This window comes from Anoplopoma fimbria, chromosome 24, assembly GCF_027596085.1.
Source record: "Anoplopoma fimbria isolate UVic2021 breed Golden Eagle Sablefish chromosome 24, Afim_UVic_2022, whole genome shotgun sequence".
Lineage (NCBI taxonomy): Eukaryota > Metazoa > Chordata > Actinopteri > Perciformes > Anoplopomatidae > Anoplopoma > Anoplopoma fimbria.
This window is the reverse complement of record NC_072472.1, coordinates 7,210,252-7,227,731: the sequence shown is the minus strand read 5'-3', so window position 1 is coordinate 7,227,731 and position 17,480 is coordinate 7,210,252. Positions and strand designations below refer to the sequence as shown.

Sequence of the window (17,480 nt, the reverse complement as noted above, 5' to 3'; positions counted from 1 at the left end):
GGCAATTGTTTCAGCTGTGAATCATTCTAAATTTAGTCAAATGGATAAATACATGTCAAACAGTGATGAAAACCGCTACTTTTCTTATCCAGCTTTTTCTCTTTTCATGTCTTAACCGCTTATATGACCGTCAAAGATCTGTGTAATTACTTTCTATTTTATATGTAACCATTTTGTCAGTGTAACTCTTAATTAACCTGGGAAATTACTTCCTCTCATGAGCACGTCTCTTTCATACATCATGCAAAATTAGGGCCAATTTTATTTTATTTAAATGAACATTATTGGTGAATTTGTGAAAAAAAAAAAAGCCACGCTCTAGGCTGTTATTATATTGAAATTAATTATCACAGAGATTTACTTCATGTTGTCCTTGACTTATATTACTTGTTACTGTTACAAAAAATGCAGGATAAACTTTTCCCAACTGTCCTTAGTTTGAGACATAAAGGACCCAACGCTCTCCTGCTATATTTGCAGTGAACCCAAGAGCAAGATAGTAATATGCTTTATTGTAATATATACTTTAACTATACATTTTAGTCGATAAAATATATTTTAATATTTTTGTTTTTACCATTTTTTTGTGACAGTTGCAGTACCTTTAATAATACACTTCTTTATTATGAATATGAATATATAATTTTAAAAATATTCATATTTTTTGTTTTATTTGTGTTTATATACATACATACATACATACATACATACATACATACATACATACATACATACATACAGCGGGTAAAATAAGTATTGAACACGTCACCATTTTTCTCAGTAAATATATTTCTAAAGGTGCTATTAACATGACATTTTCACCAGATATCGTGAATATTTTTCCCTGTGTCATTCCATTTCATTACACATAACTTAATTTCTGAACTTATTTTTTTTATTTTTTTTTGTATGTGTGGATTACTTGGGTTGTTACCGACATCTGGTGAAAATTGTATAAGTACAGTTCTATGATTTGCATCCACAAAAGTAAAAAGCATTGAATGAGAAGGTGTGTCCAAACTTTTGTCTGGTACTGTATATCTCTTTATAATGTAACATTGTAATGTAACAACTGCCTGGACTCAAAAATAAGATAAGATAATCCTTTATTAGTCCCGCAGTGGGGAAATTTGCAGGCTTACAACAGCGTAGAGTAAAGTGCACACAAGAGACATAGTAGAATGAAGACAAGATAAAAAATAAAAAATGAAAAATAAAAAATAAAATAAAACAAGTATTATAAATAAGCAATAAAAAAAAACAGTAGAAAAACAACAATAACTGAAATATTATATTTACAGACAGAGAAAAAAACACAACTATTTTAACTATTTTAACTTTTCTAACTATTATTGCACAGTGTAATGTGTAATGTATTGCACAGGTTTTTATTGTCATGAAATTATTATTGTCATGTGTTCAACTATAAAAATGATATTTATAAATGATATTCTTTTTTTTCTCTCCAGCAAATCATAATTCTATATTGTGTCTCTTTTTCTTTCTTTTTTTTGAATTATAATCTCTTTCAAGTTCTTGGAAAAAAAATAATGTCCAGCAAAGGCAGACGGGAAAAAACAAGACATTTAAACTACGTCACTTCCTGACATGTGGGCGTGTCTTAAACTGTCAACTAAGCGAAGAATAACAAAAACAAACACAACGCTGAGGGGGTTCCGGGGACGGTGAGTGCAATGGTGTCGAGATATATATAACACAAAATACAAATATATAAGAATAGTTGCATGCATGTGACGTTGTCTCTGGTAGGCCATCACAGTGGCTCTATTCCTGCAGCAACTTAAAAACAACAACAACAACCTCTGTACCTTTATGCGACTCTGCTGCTGTTTCTGCACACACGTCATGTTATGTGGACGTTCAGATTATTGTTCATTTGTGGATTTGTTTTGTGCACAAGTGACATTGTGCAACCAGGCCTTGGTTGCAACCAACCAACCCCCCAAAAAAACTTGTGCGCATCTTGTTTGAAAAAATGTTTCACCAGACTAGGTTGAAAAAACCTGTTATTTCTACTGTTCTTGCTTGTAATTTAGTGAATATAAAAGGTATGTTAATAGTTATGGTATTTTTTTGAATCCTTGCAGGTTGCTATTTAATTCGGCATCAAATTATTGGCAATTAAAAAAAAAGGCTTTTTGTTATTTTATGTAACACTGTAAATCTTTAAATGGGGTTAGTGTTGTTGCCACTAAACTACACCACAGAGGGCAGTAGTGAGTAGTATAAAAGTTGAACTCTTTTTAGGAAAAATAACTTATTAGGCATTCAGACTTAAAGAACATTTATAACTATTTATATGTAAAATAACCAGGAAGTGCAACTAGTGACCCAAGAAATGTAACATTATGTGGATAGGTTAAAAAATAGATGCTTTTCTTTTTATTAATGGAGAATATCAGCCTAGTTTTGTATATCACATTACATTACATTACAGTCATTTAGCAGACGCTTTTATCCAAAGCCACTTACAATAAGTGTATTCAACATAGGTATTCAAGAGAACTACTAGTCACCAGAAGTCATAAGTGCATCTCCTTTCTTAAACAAGCATCTTAAAGCATAAACCAGAGCAAAAGTACAGAAACAAACTAATACGAATACAATAAGTGCAACAAACTAATACGAATATAATAAGTGCTAAGTGGAAGGCTCAGGGTAGTACTTCTTGAATAGGTTCAGAAAACCTTTATGGCCCTGCTAGGATCCCAGATGTCACTAAGCCTAATAAAGCAAGTTTCATTAAGTTTGAAGTGAAGAAAAGGCTGTCTTCCTGCATTTTCTTCCATTAATATACCATGCAGCTGTTGAGGATTATTTATATTTGCATGAATAAATGAGCTTTCCTTGGTTTCAAAAACACATTTATAGCTCCTTCTTTTTTTGTTGTTGTTCTCCTCATTTCATCAAAGCTCTCATCAACATTTTCTCTCGGCAGCAGGGGAGATGTGATCTGATGTGAAGTTGAAAACAGGCTTTCCTTTGGTCTCTGCGACATCAGAGGTAGGAATCAGGGAATCTGTGAAACAAGAAACTATCTATGACAGAAACATCAGACAGAGTCCGGACGTAACGCTCAGCCATTTTGCAAAACACACCTCCTCAGGCGGGCTGAGTTTTTAAGATGATCAGACCCCGTTTGTCTGAAACTGATAGGGCTGATCAGGGTTGAACAGAGAGGGTGTGACCTGGGCACCTGGGTGCTTTTTTTGTGGACACTCAGCCGAGGTTACAAACTCATACTGAATATAAAAAAACATCTTTGTGTACTAATAGAGTAATGCAACAAGCATCAAATAAGGAAACATGACTTTGTTTGAACTGCTTTACTTGTCTACAGTTCTAAAGATACTAGCCAATACTGCTCATACTAATACTAATTAATGATAATACTGTTGCTAAACTACTACCACCTTCTATTCTACTGCTTTTTTATGCACATTTTTATTCATCTGTGCTGCTATTTCTACTGCATGGAAACAGTAAGTTTTAGAAATGGTTGTTAGGCTGGCAACTAGCCATCAGCGGTTGGTTGCCATAGTTGAAGTGATAATAGTCCAGTGTTTTATGAATGCCCCACACCTGTTCTTCAGGCGTTTATATCATTCTGTAGCTTCCCAGTAGTGTTCTTTTATGTATTAAAATCCCAAATTTTATATCTTGGTTTCTGTTTTTAACACATATATCTGAAGCCGTTATATTGATCTCTTTAAAGCCACAATTGACAAAAAAACAGTAATTTTACTTTGCAGGACATTAGAGTGTAAATACATCCCACTTGAAAAAATCTCAACTAACCCTTTAAAGTTTTTACAAAATGATCACAGCTGCATTGACTCAGCTAGTGGTAGTGTTGACAATATTCATAACTTTATTTACTAGCTTGCTTTGGTAACCTACATCACTGCTTTTTGCTAATGGCTGAGTGGGCATTTCCATTTAAAAACTCTGCAGAATGAACGAAGATGGATTTTACCTTTTTTTTTAAAGTAAAAATATATCAAGAATAGTTAAACACATTTTACAATGCAAGTATAATGTGGATTTCATTGTTTCTGTGTTTCAAACACTAGTTGGGGTTGCATTTGTCTGTTTGATGTCAAACATTGGTTAATTATTGTTTTGATTGGTTTTTTAATATATATAAAATGTCCACAAAGTTAGAAAAATGCACATTTAGCCCAAATTGATGTCTTATTTAAGCAACTAACAAAGATTTTCATACCACAATGATATGATATGAAATAGGAGAAAAGCAGTAAATCAACACATCAAAAAAGTCAGTTTGCTTTAAACATTCTCAATGAGACCCATTATCAAAATTACTAAGAATTTAATCCAGTAATCACTCAGCTAATTGTTTCAGCACTTCACAAAATGACTTTCAGCAGGAACAGGTGGTTGAGCTACACTGAGAAGTGCATTGGTGTCAACTGTGCACCTGCTCTTGTCAGTGCTGCTTTGCCTCTCACGTTTCTGCTTCTTTGTAGGTTCTTCTACAATGTTGATGGTTTATTATTAGAGCTTTTTATCCAACACATACACAGAAGTAAAATATCTCCCATCAAGACCAAGTGAAATGGTTTTAAGTGGTTCATGATCGTGTATATCCGGTTGACAGGGGCAGCCATGTCAAGTCCTATACACTACATATAGGCTATACATAGACATTGCATTTAAACTGCAGTCTTTTTATGCCTGTTTAGTTGTTTTTAGTTGTTAAATCTATTAATTTGTGTGTTGAGCTGTTATTTATATTAATTACAAAAGCCTACCAAGGGAGGGTGCTGCATATTAGCTTCAGCTAAACACCCTGTATATAGGCCTGACTGTTTACCTGTGTTTCTTTTTTAAAAACACAAATAAGAAGTGAATTAATCTTGTTGCTCCTGCTTTAACCACAACTGCTATTACTTCTGTTTCTTCTATGCCATTCCTTTATTCTTCATTAAAAGTGCACTGTAAATAAACACTAACAGTTATCATAGTTTCACTGTAAATGTTCTGTTGTTAGCAAATTTCCCCTAACCAATAGTACTATTTTTATTATTACTATTATTATTACAACTATTTTCAAGAAGATTTTTACTGTTGATAATGAATAAAAACCTTACCAAATAATTGTAAAGCTGTTCATGTATCAAATCTTTTGGAGCAACACAATCAAATGTATTTTCCCCCACCCAAAAAACATTAGTTTGTTTCCATTTATGGATTATTTTAAATGTGAAAATGCAAGTAAAATTGAGGATTTTAGAAAATGATTTGACTTTTACCCAAGAAGTGCGTTTATACCCTACAGCGTCATAGAAGAGAGAGAAAACACCAAATATTTAACTAATGAAAGATAGCCCTGTCTGTTTACAGCATGCAACAACAACAAAGTCTGTTTTTCTGGAAGTTGCTCTATGCGTTACCAATACAAGCCAGCAAAGTAGGTGTAGCTGTGACTAAAACATCAAGACTGTTAAGTTGTGTTTATTAGTAATCTTCACACTAATACAATGGACACATTTAGTTTACTGATGTCATCTTGTTAGTAGCAATACAAATAATTCTAAATTCACACGTTCACCACTTTATATTCTCTTGTCTGGGTTGACAAAGAAAAAATGTTTTTCTTCTCTTTAGTGACTAAACAACGTTCATCCGTATATCATGCTGGAGGCCCAGGCTGTATTGCTGGGCCCGGTGGAGGGTAGGGAAGCCTGGAGAACCAGAACCTGGATAAAACAGGGCAGACTGGAAGACCCTGTTGCAGTTAAATAGGATATTTTATGAAGGGAATCTGGTGCTCGTAAACACTCCTGCTTTTGTCCCTAGGGACTGCTAAAATCAACACAAACGAAAGTTCCTTGTTGTAACTTGCATCGCCTATCGGGATGAAAAAAAACCCCTAATTTTATCGTTGTGAATATTGTCACGAGTGACTTGATAAAGCTGTCTAACTAGTAATCATAGTAGATAACTGGAAAATTGAGGCTGTTAAAATTAACGAACCGTCTCCCTTGGGTGCCTGCTCAGGGCTGGGACAATGGAGTCGCCCTCTGATGAAGAGGAGGTGCGCACCTTCGTCCAAGTCCTCAGTGAGAAATACAACCCAGAGAATTTCCCCTACGGCCAAGGAGTCGTGGTTATGTCCGGCCCGCCAGGATCCCCTGTGAAAGGTGAGAGATGAATGATGCAGGGCTTTACGTCATGATGATGATCACCAGTATTGATTGTACTGACGTTGCCTTTATCTTTATATGTTCATATCTAAAAGCTCCTGAAGTTTGCTTACTAACTAAGTTTGTTTGCAGATCGCCTGTACTTGCCGAGCATTTTGGTTCTGAGTGACTCTGGAATCCGTAAAGCTGGAGACAGGTCAGACATTGCGACGTTCTGTAACCATGTGGTGGAGCTGGACCTGTCCCACAATCAGCTCAACGACTGGGCAGAGGTGGGTGTGCTTCAAAGACTTCGAAGAAATCCAAGAGAGAGTTTTATTTACAGTGATATTTCTAAAATGCAGAGCTACCGCAGACAGACATTTTCTTTAAGATTGATTTTTTTCCTGTTAATGCTTTTGGGTTTCCAGATCTGCGACATAGTTTCCAACATCCCCCACCTGGACTTCCTCAATCTGAGCATGAACCCTCTGAGCGGCATCGAGCTGGAGCCCAGCATGGCTGAGGTGTTCCCCCGGGTCCGACAACTGGTCCTCATTAACACACACATCAGCTGGGACACGGTGCACACACTCACACAACACACACCAGAGTAAGTGATGAAACAACTGTGGTTTTTAATAGAATGACTGTGCAGTGAAGTATTAGGACCAGTATACACGACAGATATTCTTCCTTATTTATTTTATTATGTCTATCCTACCATGGTGATCATGTCAAAGATAGTAATACACAGTAGTATAGCTGAAAGGTACCCACATACACCTCTTTGCTGCTGTAAATACTTAACAGAACACCAATTTTGTATGTTTACATCTCGAAACGACCAAAACAAATTTATCAGATGCAGATTTGGCCAGAAAATGTTTAGCATTCCTCTAACCAATTCACCTCATCATCCCAGGCTGGAGGAGCTTTTCCTGTGCCTGAATGGCTACAACACTGTGTCCGAATCCCAGACATCCTGTCCGTCTCTACGCCTGCTGCAGATTACAGACAACCAGCTGCAGGAATGGGCAGAAGTGCGGAAGTTCGGACAGATGTACCCGAGTCTGAAAACACTGGTTCTGGCCAATAACAGTGTGGACTCTGTGGGTGACACTCATGACACGCTGCAGTGGCTCTTTCCCAACCTGCGCAGCATCAACCTCAACAACTCAGGTCTGAGAGGGACGATGAAGGCTGTGCACATTTACATCAATCCATGTTCAGTATGCAGTACATGGTGGGAATTTGAATATTTGATTATTTCTGTGGCCCTTTAAACTCTGTGGTGTTGTGTTATTCAGGGCTTCGTAAATGGGAGGACATTGAGAGACTGAATTTCTTCCCCAAGCTGGAGGAGGTCAAAGCAAAGGGGATTCCTTTATTGGAGCCTTACAGCACCCACGAAAGACGTAGCCTCCTTTTAGCACAGTGAGTCTGAACATGCACACACACACACACACACACACACACACATCAAACCCTTATTACCCTATACATGCAGGATGGCATGTTTTCTTATTAAATATCTAATCTTCATACGTACAAATGTCCCTTTTTGCAGGCTTCCATCTGTCGTGCTGCTGAATGGGAGTTCAGTGACACACGGAGAGAGAGAGGATGCTGAGAGGCTCTTCATCCGTTACTGCCATGACCACCCAGAACAGCAGCTTCCTGAGAGGTACTCAGACTTATAGTACGATTACATTATACACTCACACATGTTTATCACTGTGCTCCTGGTTTTAAAGGAGAGCATTTTTAGTGATTGCTGATGAGTTTTACACACTTGAATGATACTCCATCTCCTTTATAATAATATTAAATTATAATTTTCGCTGGAATGACATCCGTTTGACATGGGAAAGCATTTCCTCCTCCCTGGCATATGAGTTCAGATTAAATTACAAAACATATTTAAAATAACAAACAATCAGCATATGCACTTAACTCTTTTGAGAACACATTTTAGGCTGAACTAATGACAAAAAAGGGCCTTTATTGAACTAGTTGAAACTCATTTCTGAGAGTTTGTGTGTGTGGTTATTGGACCTTTTAACCTAGCATGTTACAAAGTGAAGAGCCAGGTCAGTTACAACCCAATTATTTATTTGTAGTATTTTATATAGTCTTGGTTTGGAATGGCCAATCAATATCAAACAATAGTAACAGCCTACCAAGTATGTACATGGATGGCCATTAACATAACTAATAATAATAATATTAATAACAATAAACTACTTGTATGGCACCTTCCATACAATCCAGTTTACATCAGAAAAAACATTTAACAAACAACTTAAAAGATGGCAATAAAACAATAAAACTGGCTAGAACAATGGCAATGCAATTTAAAATATTATATGAGATAAAATAAACTTGCAGTATGACTCAATCAAAGGATACACACTACTTAGGCTTTCTATGTAAAGTGTAATTATTAACATTTTGTCCTTCTTTTGGATGTTTTCAACAGAAGTAGAATACTCTTTTAGCATGTATTGACCCTTCGAGGTGGAGCTTTGTGTGTATTTGAATCTACCAGGTTTTTAACACAATGATAGTTGTTGTTTTCATAACTCATATCAATCAGGAGCCTGAATATGTAGCACCAAGTGTCGACACCTGCTTCCACTTCATACACCGTGAACACCTGTGAAGTTGTAACAATAGCAACAACCCGCTCCTTGTCCTCAATACGTTTACAGAATGTGATATAATATTTGAAATGCCCTCCTCATGGGGGGGGGGGGGGGGTGGCTGACAGCGGTCAAATAATTGCCAGTACTCTTCACCGACTGCATTCCACTTAACCTCAGCAGAATGTTGGAGAGGGATTTGTGAAGGAAGGTGTAGTCTCTGACTGGGGGAAAGTAACCTTTGGGAGACAATGCCACCAGTCTCTCCCTGCTCAATGAGTCCTTTGTGCAGGGAATTCTCTGATTGGTAAAGTGATACACAAGGTAGCAGGTTGATTTTTTTTTTTTTTCATGTATACACCTACTCTGTCAACCTCAAACCTTAAATTGAGAGATTGATCTGTTTTTCTGATGTCACTGGAGCTGGAATGGATCTCCTGGCTATGAATATCTTTGTCTTATGGAAAAGAAAAAGTGCTCTTTTGGGTGTGAAGATCCAAAATGTATTTGGTAATAATGCTGCACATATTTTAAACCATGTCACACATTACATTACATTACATTACATTACAGTCATTTAGCAGACGCTTTTATCCAAAGCGACTTACAGGAAGTCATGTCCTACATAGTTCCAATCTCAATGTTCACCGCCACTTCCTGTTAGTGAATGCTACGTATTTCGTGGTCTTGGTTTGGAGCCAGGTTCTCGGTGGAGGTCCGGGGTTAGGGGGATCACCATGACTGCATGTGGGTGCTATTGGGGTGTCGGACACACTTGGTAAGCAGTGAACACACCGATATCCCCTTACCTTTCGGATGGGGCTGTGGCCTTGCTACCCAGAGAGATCAGAGCACTGCAGGTTGGGTCACAGCCTCTCAAGTGAACCAATCTGACACAGCCTGGCTTTGAGTAACTATAAACGCAGCTCAATCCATAAATCAGACTGTAGAGGTAGAGACTGATACAGCTCAATAATCTCTAATGGATGTGCAGAGAATTGTGAATAATCTGGGTAAAAAGGGTTGTGGGAAACAGAAACATATAGAAATACATGTGTTGGCTGGACAGGAAGGATTAGTTGCAAGGAATAAGTGAAAGAGAGGACTGGGTTGAATAAGAAATCTGAGTTAGAGTATCCAGTAGAATAAGTAGAGTGGGACTGGGAAACTGCTTTTAACTTTTTAAGCAGGTCTTTCAACCAGAGGACCGGAGAAAATGAGGTCGGATGAAACGCCAAAAGAGATCAGCCTTAGATAGTGTCTGTATCAGCTCCATAACCCGTTTTGGGCTACTTAACTGTCCATTATCGAATAATGCTAGAAAAGACACTTGGAATGCTGACTCGTTATCACCTGCAGCGTTATTTGCTCCATTATACCACGCTAACCACCTTTTCAAATGAAGCCTTTTTAGCTAAATGGCTTCTCTTAGAATGGCACTTTGTGCACTGTGGCCTTAGAGGAGAATTCCCAGGGTGGACCACAAGTTCTGGCCAGAAACCCCAGGCCAGGGGATTGGCTTTGTAGGGGACTTTTGGGGGAGGAGAGGGAAATTGCTTTGATTGGCCCCAGCTGTTACAGTAGCTTTGAAAGAACAGGCCTTTTTTTTTTTTTTTCTCCTGGATTTTATTTAATCGTTCCTGGGTCCTTATCTCAAAACCCATTCCCCTGAGGTGGCTGAAAGCTTTTCTCACGGCAAGCAAGAGGCAGAGAACTCAGTGTTTCTCTGCCTCTAATCACACACACAAGGTACGTTTTTGATACACCTGTTTTTTAAGCCTGTTTTTAATCTGCTCTTAAAACGACCTGAGTGGAAATGCCAGAAAGTCGAGGAGAAATCTGAAATAGAGCACAAAACATTTTGGGCTAAGGTGGAGGAGGAGTTCCCCCTGCTTCCAGTCCTTATGCTAAGCTAGACTAATTGCTTACCGGCTCAAGTTTTATGCTTACTCATTGAGAGAAAAAGGATAAAGGTATTTCCCAAAGTGTTGAACTATTCTTTTAAAACTTTTGCAACCTTTCAATGGAAACACTTTACACTCAAATGAACATATATTCACCTCTTAAGGAGAGTAAACTAACATAATCTAACAAAAACTAACATAATCACATTCTTGCTGGCATATGATGCCTACACAGGTTACAATAAGACATGTACTGTGTGTGAGAACTTATTCAGTAGTCTTTACAACAACAACAAAAAAGCAAAACCCTTCAGTGATCTGACATGCTTCCTCCCAGGTACCACATCCTTGTTGCCAAGTATGGAGAATTGGCCCCGCTGGCGGTGGTGGACCTGAGCCCCCGCAGCACCATGGTGGATGTTCGCCTGGGTGAGAGGGTGGAGGCCGTCAGCCTCCGTCTGGAGCAGACGGTAGGCGACCTGAAGAAACACCTCCGAGCTCTGCTGCAGGTGACCGCCTATGGGATCAGGCTCTTCTACATCAACCGGGAGATGAGTTCCATCCTGGGACCTGAGGAGATGAAGTTGGGAAGCCGGGCCCTCCATTCCTACAGCATCCGAGACGGGGATGAGATTCTAGTCGTGCCCAAAGTCAAAAGTCACTGCAGCTCCTCAGATCTTTGAGTCAGGAGGCTCTCTGGTTTAGGATGAATAGGACTTCAGGACTGTTAGATTAAGACTTGACTCTGACTTGAGCCTTTTTTAGATTAAAAGAAAAAGGTGAATTTGTTCAGCCTTGAATGTAGAGATGTTTGCTGTCTACCATACTGAACAAATCTATACAATAGTGTATTTGCACATAGGAGTTCCACATTCACAAAGCTTATATATTTAGAGTGGCACATTTCTGTGTTGCTTGAGGTAAGACTGCAGTTTACATCTCAATTATCAAAAATGTTATGCAAATCTAGACATAAATGCAAATAGTTCTCTGAAAAACAAGACGCAGTTGCCATAATTACCAAGTAAATGCACAATTTGCACATTGAATCAAAAACTAAATCTATTTTATAATTCAAATGTTTTTTTCTGAGATTTTAGGATGAAAAAACTTCCCCTTGTTTGCGCCATGCATGGGACTTATTAGTAATTATTTGAGTAGTAAAAACATGTTGAAAAAATAGATGGAAAAAAATAGATGATACAGAAGTTATGATGGAGTTAGGTTTTTAAAAATCCCAGCTGCTGTGTGCATACGTTATGTAGTTTCACTTCTCATCGTAATTTCTAAATGTCTTAGCCGGCTTCTCTGCATCATAATCAGCAGCGCTTCGATGTTTTCTCTCCATTTTTCCATTGATTTTCTTTGAGTAGAAGATTCTTCTTATTGTAAACTGTGAACAGTGCAACTTTTTGTGCCTAGGATAATTTAGTTAGAGGTTAACAGCATTCAATCTACTCCTATAAAACCAACACAATGGCAAACAGTGAACCCTAATCATGCAGCAGCCAAGCTGACTCGAACACATGTCTTAGTGATTTCTTTAGTTAGGTTTTCATGATCATGACAAACCCAAAGAGGCTTAACTTCTCCTGACCTTCATCTAACTAGATTTGCCCACGAGAAAGTTGTTTGCCGGGATCATGAGTGTGTGTGTGTGTGTGTGTGTGTGTGTGTGTGTGTGTGTGTGTGTGTGTGTGTGTGTGTGTGTGTGTGTGTGTGTGTGTGTGTGTGTGTGTGTGTGTGTGTGTGTGTGTGTGTGTGTGTGTGTGTGTGTAAGTAACAAAAAATCTTTCCCCACTTCTTCCCGTTACTCAGATCACTCTCTTTCCACATGACTCTTGATAGCAGTGAAATATCCTGGGATAACCCCCCCGAGCTGAAAAAGCAAATGCAGTGTGTTGGGGATAATGCGGAGCACATGGCTGCCGCTCAGTCAAGACGCCCTGGCAGAAAGATGAGACAAGTCTGAGGTGAGCTCCGTGGTCTGGGACTGAGCAAAGAAGGAGCGTTGATGCTCAAGTTACTGCAGGTCTTCTGGCTGTCCGGGCCCATGAATGGAGCAGCTCTCTCTCCCTGCAGAGGCAGCTGAGAAGCGTTGAGGCCCGGTCTGCATGGTAACCACACACCAACCTCTATGTCACGGACACTTCCGCTGCATTTAGGTTAGAACGGGTTCTCGTCCCTCACCCGTTCACCTCAGTCTCTCCTTCACATCCGTCTAACAAACTTGACACTTCCAGTGTCTGCTGTCTCACAGGACGTGGGGCTGTGAACTTTTGCGTTGGCTCACATTATCATTGATTGTTTTCAAAATTAAAAAAAAATAGATGGAAAAACACATTTCTACTTTATGGCAATTGACAGCCTCTTCCACTGCAGTAATTGAACATCCCACAACCTGGGGCATCTCATTACCTGAAACTTTAAAGAACCTTGTGAGGCTTCATTAAACTGCCACATGGGGAATAATGAGCCGCAACTCTGTCGGCAATCCCTGAATGTACCTAGAACTTTAGGATCACATCCTGTAGAGATGTTCCAATATTTCGTTAAGTTCTTGCCGCGGAAAAGGGATGTTAAATAAAAAATCCAAGACATTTTGATCGTCCCGTCTGGATGGTAGCTAAGGAAGAGCTTGATTTAATAGGCAGCAGAGTTTTCTATGAGCGAAGCAAGCATTTTAACTGTCACCACAGTTTGATATTTGTTTCATTGTGCAGCCCTACTGTGTGCAGATGGTTGTGATCACCAAATCCTGACAGAAGCTGAGTTTTGAGCATAAGTACCAATGTGGCCGGCTGTGTACTCATCAACATAAAAAAAGTATATTGTGGCCAAGCAATTTAAGATACTTGCTTACCCATAGCCTTTTCATTAGGTTTGTATAGTTTCATACAAAGAATCACTTGGGTTTAATCTTTTAGTCCAAAAACAGGCATGTCAGGCGATCGCAGACTGTTTCCCTACCTTTTGCTCAATGCATTCTGGGAACAGTTCCACCTTGCCTGGCTTTGAATAGTACCTTTATTGGTGTATTGCATGTATGCAGTGTAAATTGGGCAAAATGTTAAGTGCATTTGTTAATGAAAAAACTATGATAAAAATGTATAATTGAAAAGCAGGAGAGTCTTGCACAAACCGTTTATTTTAAACAATGGAGAGCAAAGGAGATAATATTTGAACTCAAGTTGGGTGAAGTGAGCTGCAAGGATAAAATGTTTCTCTTGAACACAATTATTACTGAAGGTTAGACTTCTGTTACAAAAAAAATGTGTGTGAAAATGATTTGTAACAGTGCCGTATGATACCGCGCTACCTGAACCGTACAGTCACTTGCACCCTATGTTTCCCTGATAATGCTACATTGTGAACAACAAATCTGGTTTGAAAATGAGCAGTGGTCACTGGTTGGCAGCACAGTCCTGCTTGGTGAAAAAACAGAGCTAACAACTACCATTAATGGAGGTTGCACTGAGTTACACTTTAACTGTTCATGCTCTATTCAGCAACAATTAGTCTTTGGCAAAAGTAAATAATAATTTTATCCTGATGTGTTCAAATGTAATCTTGTAAAATTTAGTTTTTCGACGAGAAACTTGTATAATACAGTTGTTTGAAGTAGATTTTTTCACAACATTTGTAATTGGTATAAGAATGGGAATTACTCAATACTAGCTGACAGCAAAAGTTCAGGTATTTGAATTGGTATGGGAATGTAGAACATGGTATCAGAACATTTCTAGTGCTTACATGGGACATAAGGGGATGAGCGTAAAGCATTTTAATTCTAAAGTTATATTGGGTAGGTTGGTGGTTTGCATGTTCTGATATTTCTAGATATGTTTGATTTATGTGTTGGGAGATGTGTCATTTCAGGGAAACAGTGTTGTTTATGGGCATTTGTATTTTGACACTTTTTAAATATTATGTGTGCTTCTGTCACCCTCACCTTTATCCTTCACTAATACCAAATAGAGATTATAGAAGATTATATACAGATAAAAAAATAAATCTAAGAGTTGCTAATCTGTAAAACAGTTTGCCTTGTGCTGTTATGTTAATTTATCATGTTTGCTTTCTGTCTTTTCTCAAATGTATATCTAGATATTTTAATGGTAAATTCTTTTTTTTTTCTTGATCATATTGCCATATCTGCACCTGTACTGTGTAATAGTGCTTTCACTTCTCTTTAAGAAATAAATTATAACTATTTCAGCTTATTCCAGTGTTACATTTTTTATAAACTACAATCCTTTTGAGACAAAGTTCAGGTAGACATATTGAGCCAGCTATTCTCAAATGTCATGCTCTACTATAACGTATATCAGTCGTAACTTATGGCCATATTTAGGTCTACTTAAACCCTCAGTGCTCTGCTCACTCTATTGCTCTGCCATGCCCTCCGCTGCAGCTGGCATTTGTATTTTGATACTATTTTCATTCTCCACATAACTACTTCTGTCACTTTTTGCATGAACAAACTATGTGCTTGTATTGATCAGTTGTTAATGAGGCTACATTGCATTTGATGGGAAGAATCAATGAATTTCAGATTTTCACATACAAAGGAGTATAACTTAATTGACAGTGTGAAGGATTTGGTGGCAACTAGCAATGTGGTTGCAGATTGCAACAATCTGAATACCCTTCTACATACCTCCCCTTCCAAGACTTGCTAGAGCCAGCGTTTGGATTGTCCATTCGTGGCAGACCCTGAAGAGGACCTTCATATAGATATGAAGGGCTCAATCTATGCTAACGAAAACACAACAATTCTTAGTTTCAGGTGATTGTACACAATTAAAAACATAGTTATAAATATTATATTCCATTTCTGCTAAGAGATCCCTCAGAAATGCCCAAATGCTACACACTGTCCCTTTTAACCAATTTGTATATATTGAATATTTTTTCATTTAATATCAACAAATTCACACACTGTGATTCAGTCTGGTTTAAAAAAATTTTTAAAAACATGGTAATTTCCAAAGGGGTGCCAACACTTTTTATAGGTACTGTATGTTGTCATGGGTCAACATTTTGAACGGATGTCTGTGCTAGATGAGAGATCAGATTCCTTAAATACATAATAATTAATCCCCTGGGGATCAGAGATATCATGGCAAAGCAGGAAGAAGTTCTCAAGATTTATATCTTGCTCTAGATAAAAGTTTAAGTCAGACTAATGAACCAGCAATCATCATTATCCAAACCGTCACGGGAAAATAAACACTTATCAAACACACATCACCGCATCATTGCAGTAACTATATAAACATGCAGATGTAATTAGTACAATAATAAAGCACCTGGTGTGAAAGAATTGGCTTGCCTACATGTTACCTACTGTTGACCATTTCAAGGTCCTGACTGGAAGATAAGAGCAGAATGTACGCGTAGTCGGCGTACACAGCTCCGTTTCACAGGCTGAACACTTGGCCGTGGAGAAGATGGGATTCTGCAGATCTTCTCTCTTTCTGGCAGGCAGGTTTTAGTTTGAGCTGCAAAAAGTCCATTCCATACGTGTCAGGCGGTGTTGTGTTTCTGGGGCATTCCCTCTATTTTCCCCCTCCTACCCTTCCAGCAGCATGGCTCTAATCCTGTGTGGGATATCTTTGCCACCCATGTAACACCCAACCAGCCCTTTACGTACCGTCACCGGCAGGACTCCCTTCCTAGAGTTTGAGAACTAAGTAGGCAAAAAAGGTGTTAATCTCATTTAAATGGATTGCATGAGGGCCAGCTCCTGATCGTAAACGTTGATACACTGTTCAGAAATACAGTATAAGCTGGTTTACCGTGGTGACTTTCTGGGTTTGGAAAAATGAAAATCCCCAAATCCCCTTCAATTAACTACTAAAGTTCTTTCAGTAGTTTTTAAAGTAGCTTATCTGATTTTGGTGAAATGTCTTTACAGCTGTCCCTAAAGGTTGATTCCCAATGATTTTGGTGACCCGCTGAAATTTCCTCTTGTTTCACCATAAGGGTGACATTTTTGGTTTTGAGTGTAATGTCATGCCATGTCCCAGACGTTGTATCATCATGTCTTTGGTGAACTCCTGATTTTTCATCTAGTGCTTCTGGCAGGTTGGCATTATTTGTTCAGGATGAAATATCTTGACAATTATTGGATGGATTGTCATGACATGTAGTTCAGACATTAATATTCCCCGCAGAACGAATGGTGGTCCCCTGAATCTTCATTTGGCAACACCATCAAGTCAATAATGTAATTAATACTTTGGTTTGTGACCAAATACCTGCAAAAATAATGACAGTCCCGTTGGCCTGAGTTTTACTTTCTGCTCTAATAATGAAGTGTGATGCTTAAGCTCTAAACTAAGATGGTGAGCAAAGTAAACATACCTGCTTAGCACTGTCATTGGTAATGTTAGCATTCAGCTCAAAGCACCGTTGTGCCAAAGTACAGTCTCGCAGAGATGTTCACGAGGTCAAGTTCAGACTTAGGTTGGAAGATAGATGCGGTTGTTTTGTATAGATCACACCTTGCTGCATAAACAGGACCCGGCTGCACGGTTGGTATTCTGATCTGCCCTTGATCTGCCCCATTGCATTATGAAGTGGGACTGAGGTCAGGGGGCCTGAACGGGGCCTATTGTGTGCCGAGGTGAAGGAGTCGTTAAGGTAAGAAGGTTTGGGTTACTGGAAGGAGGTTCACCATTGTGAATGGAAAGGAAGGAGAGGAGGGCAGGGCAGAGCCAACCGCTGGGCATCAGGGTTGAATTAGAGTGGCCCAC

The 17,480-nt window shown here is 38.6% G+C and overlaps 1 protein-coding gene across 4 annotated transcripts; it reads left to right on the top strand.

The window, feature by feature from the left end:
- Nucleotides 1–1,630: 1,630 nt before the first annotated feature.
- Nucleotides 1,631–14,942, top strand: LOC129113577 (tubulin-specific chaperone cofactor E-like protein). 4 transcript variants are annotated; one of them, XM_054625960.1, is made up of 9 exons: nt 1,631–1,685; nt 2,960–3,024; nt 6,046–6,188; nt 6,324–6,463; nt 6,602–6,783; nt 7,096–7,352; nt 7,481–7,607; nt 7,741–7,857; nt 11,057–14,942. In XM_054625960.1, exons 3-9 carry the CDS (start codon nt 6,056–6,058, stop codon nt 11,400–11,402), a joined length of 1,302 nt encoding a protein of 433 aa, XP_054481935.1. In that variant the 5' UTR covers nt 1,631–1,685; nt 2,960–3,024; nt 6,046–6,055; the 3' UTR covers nt 11,403–14,942. The 4 variants fall into 4 exon arrangements, with proteins under 4 accessions (XP_054481935.1, XP_054481936.1, XP_054481938.1 ...); XM_054625961.1 differs by having other exon boundaries at nt 1,638–1,685; nt 2,963–3,024; XM_054625963.1 differs by lacking the exon at nt 2,960–3,024 and having other exon boundaries at nt 1,643–1,685.
- The last annotated feature ends 2,538 nt before the right edge of the window (nt 14,943–17,480 follow it).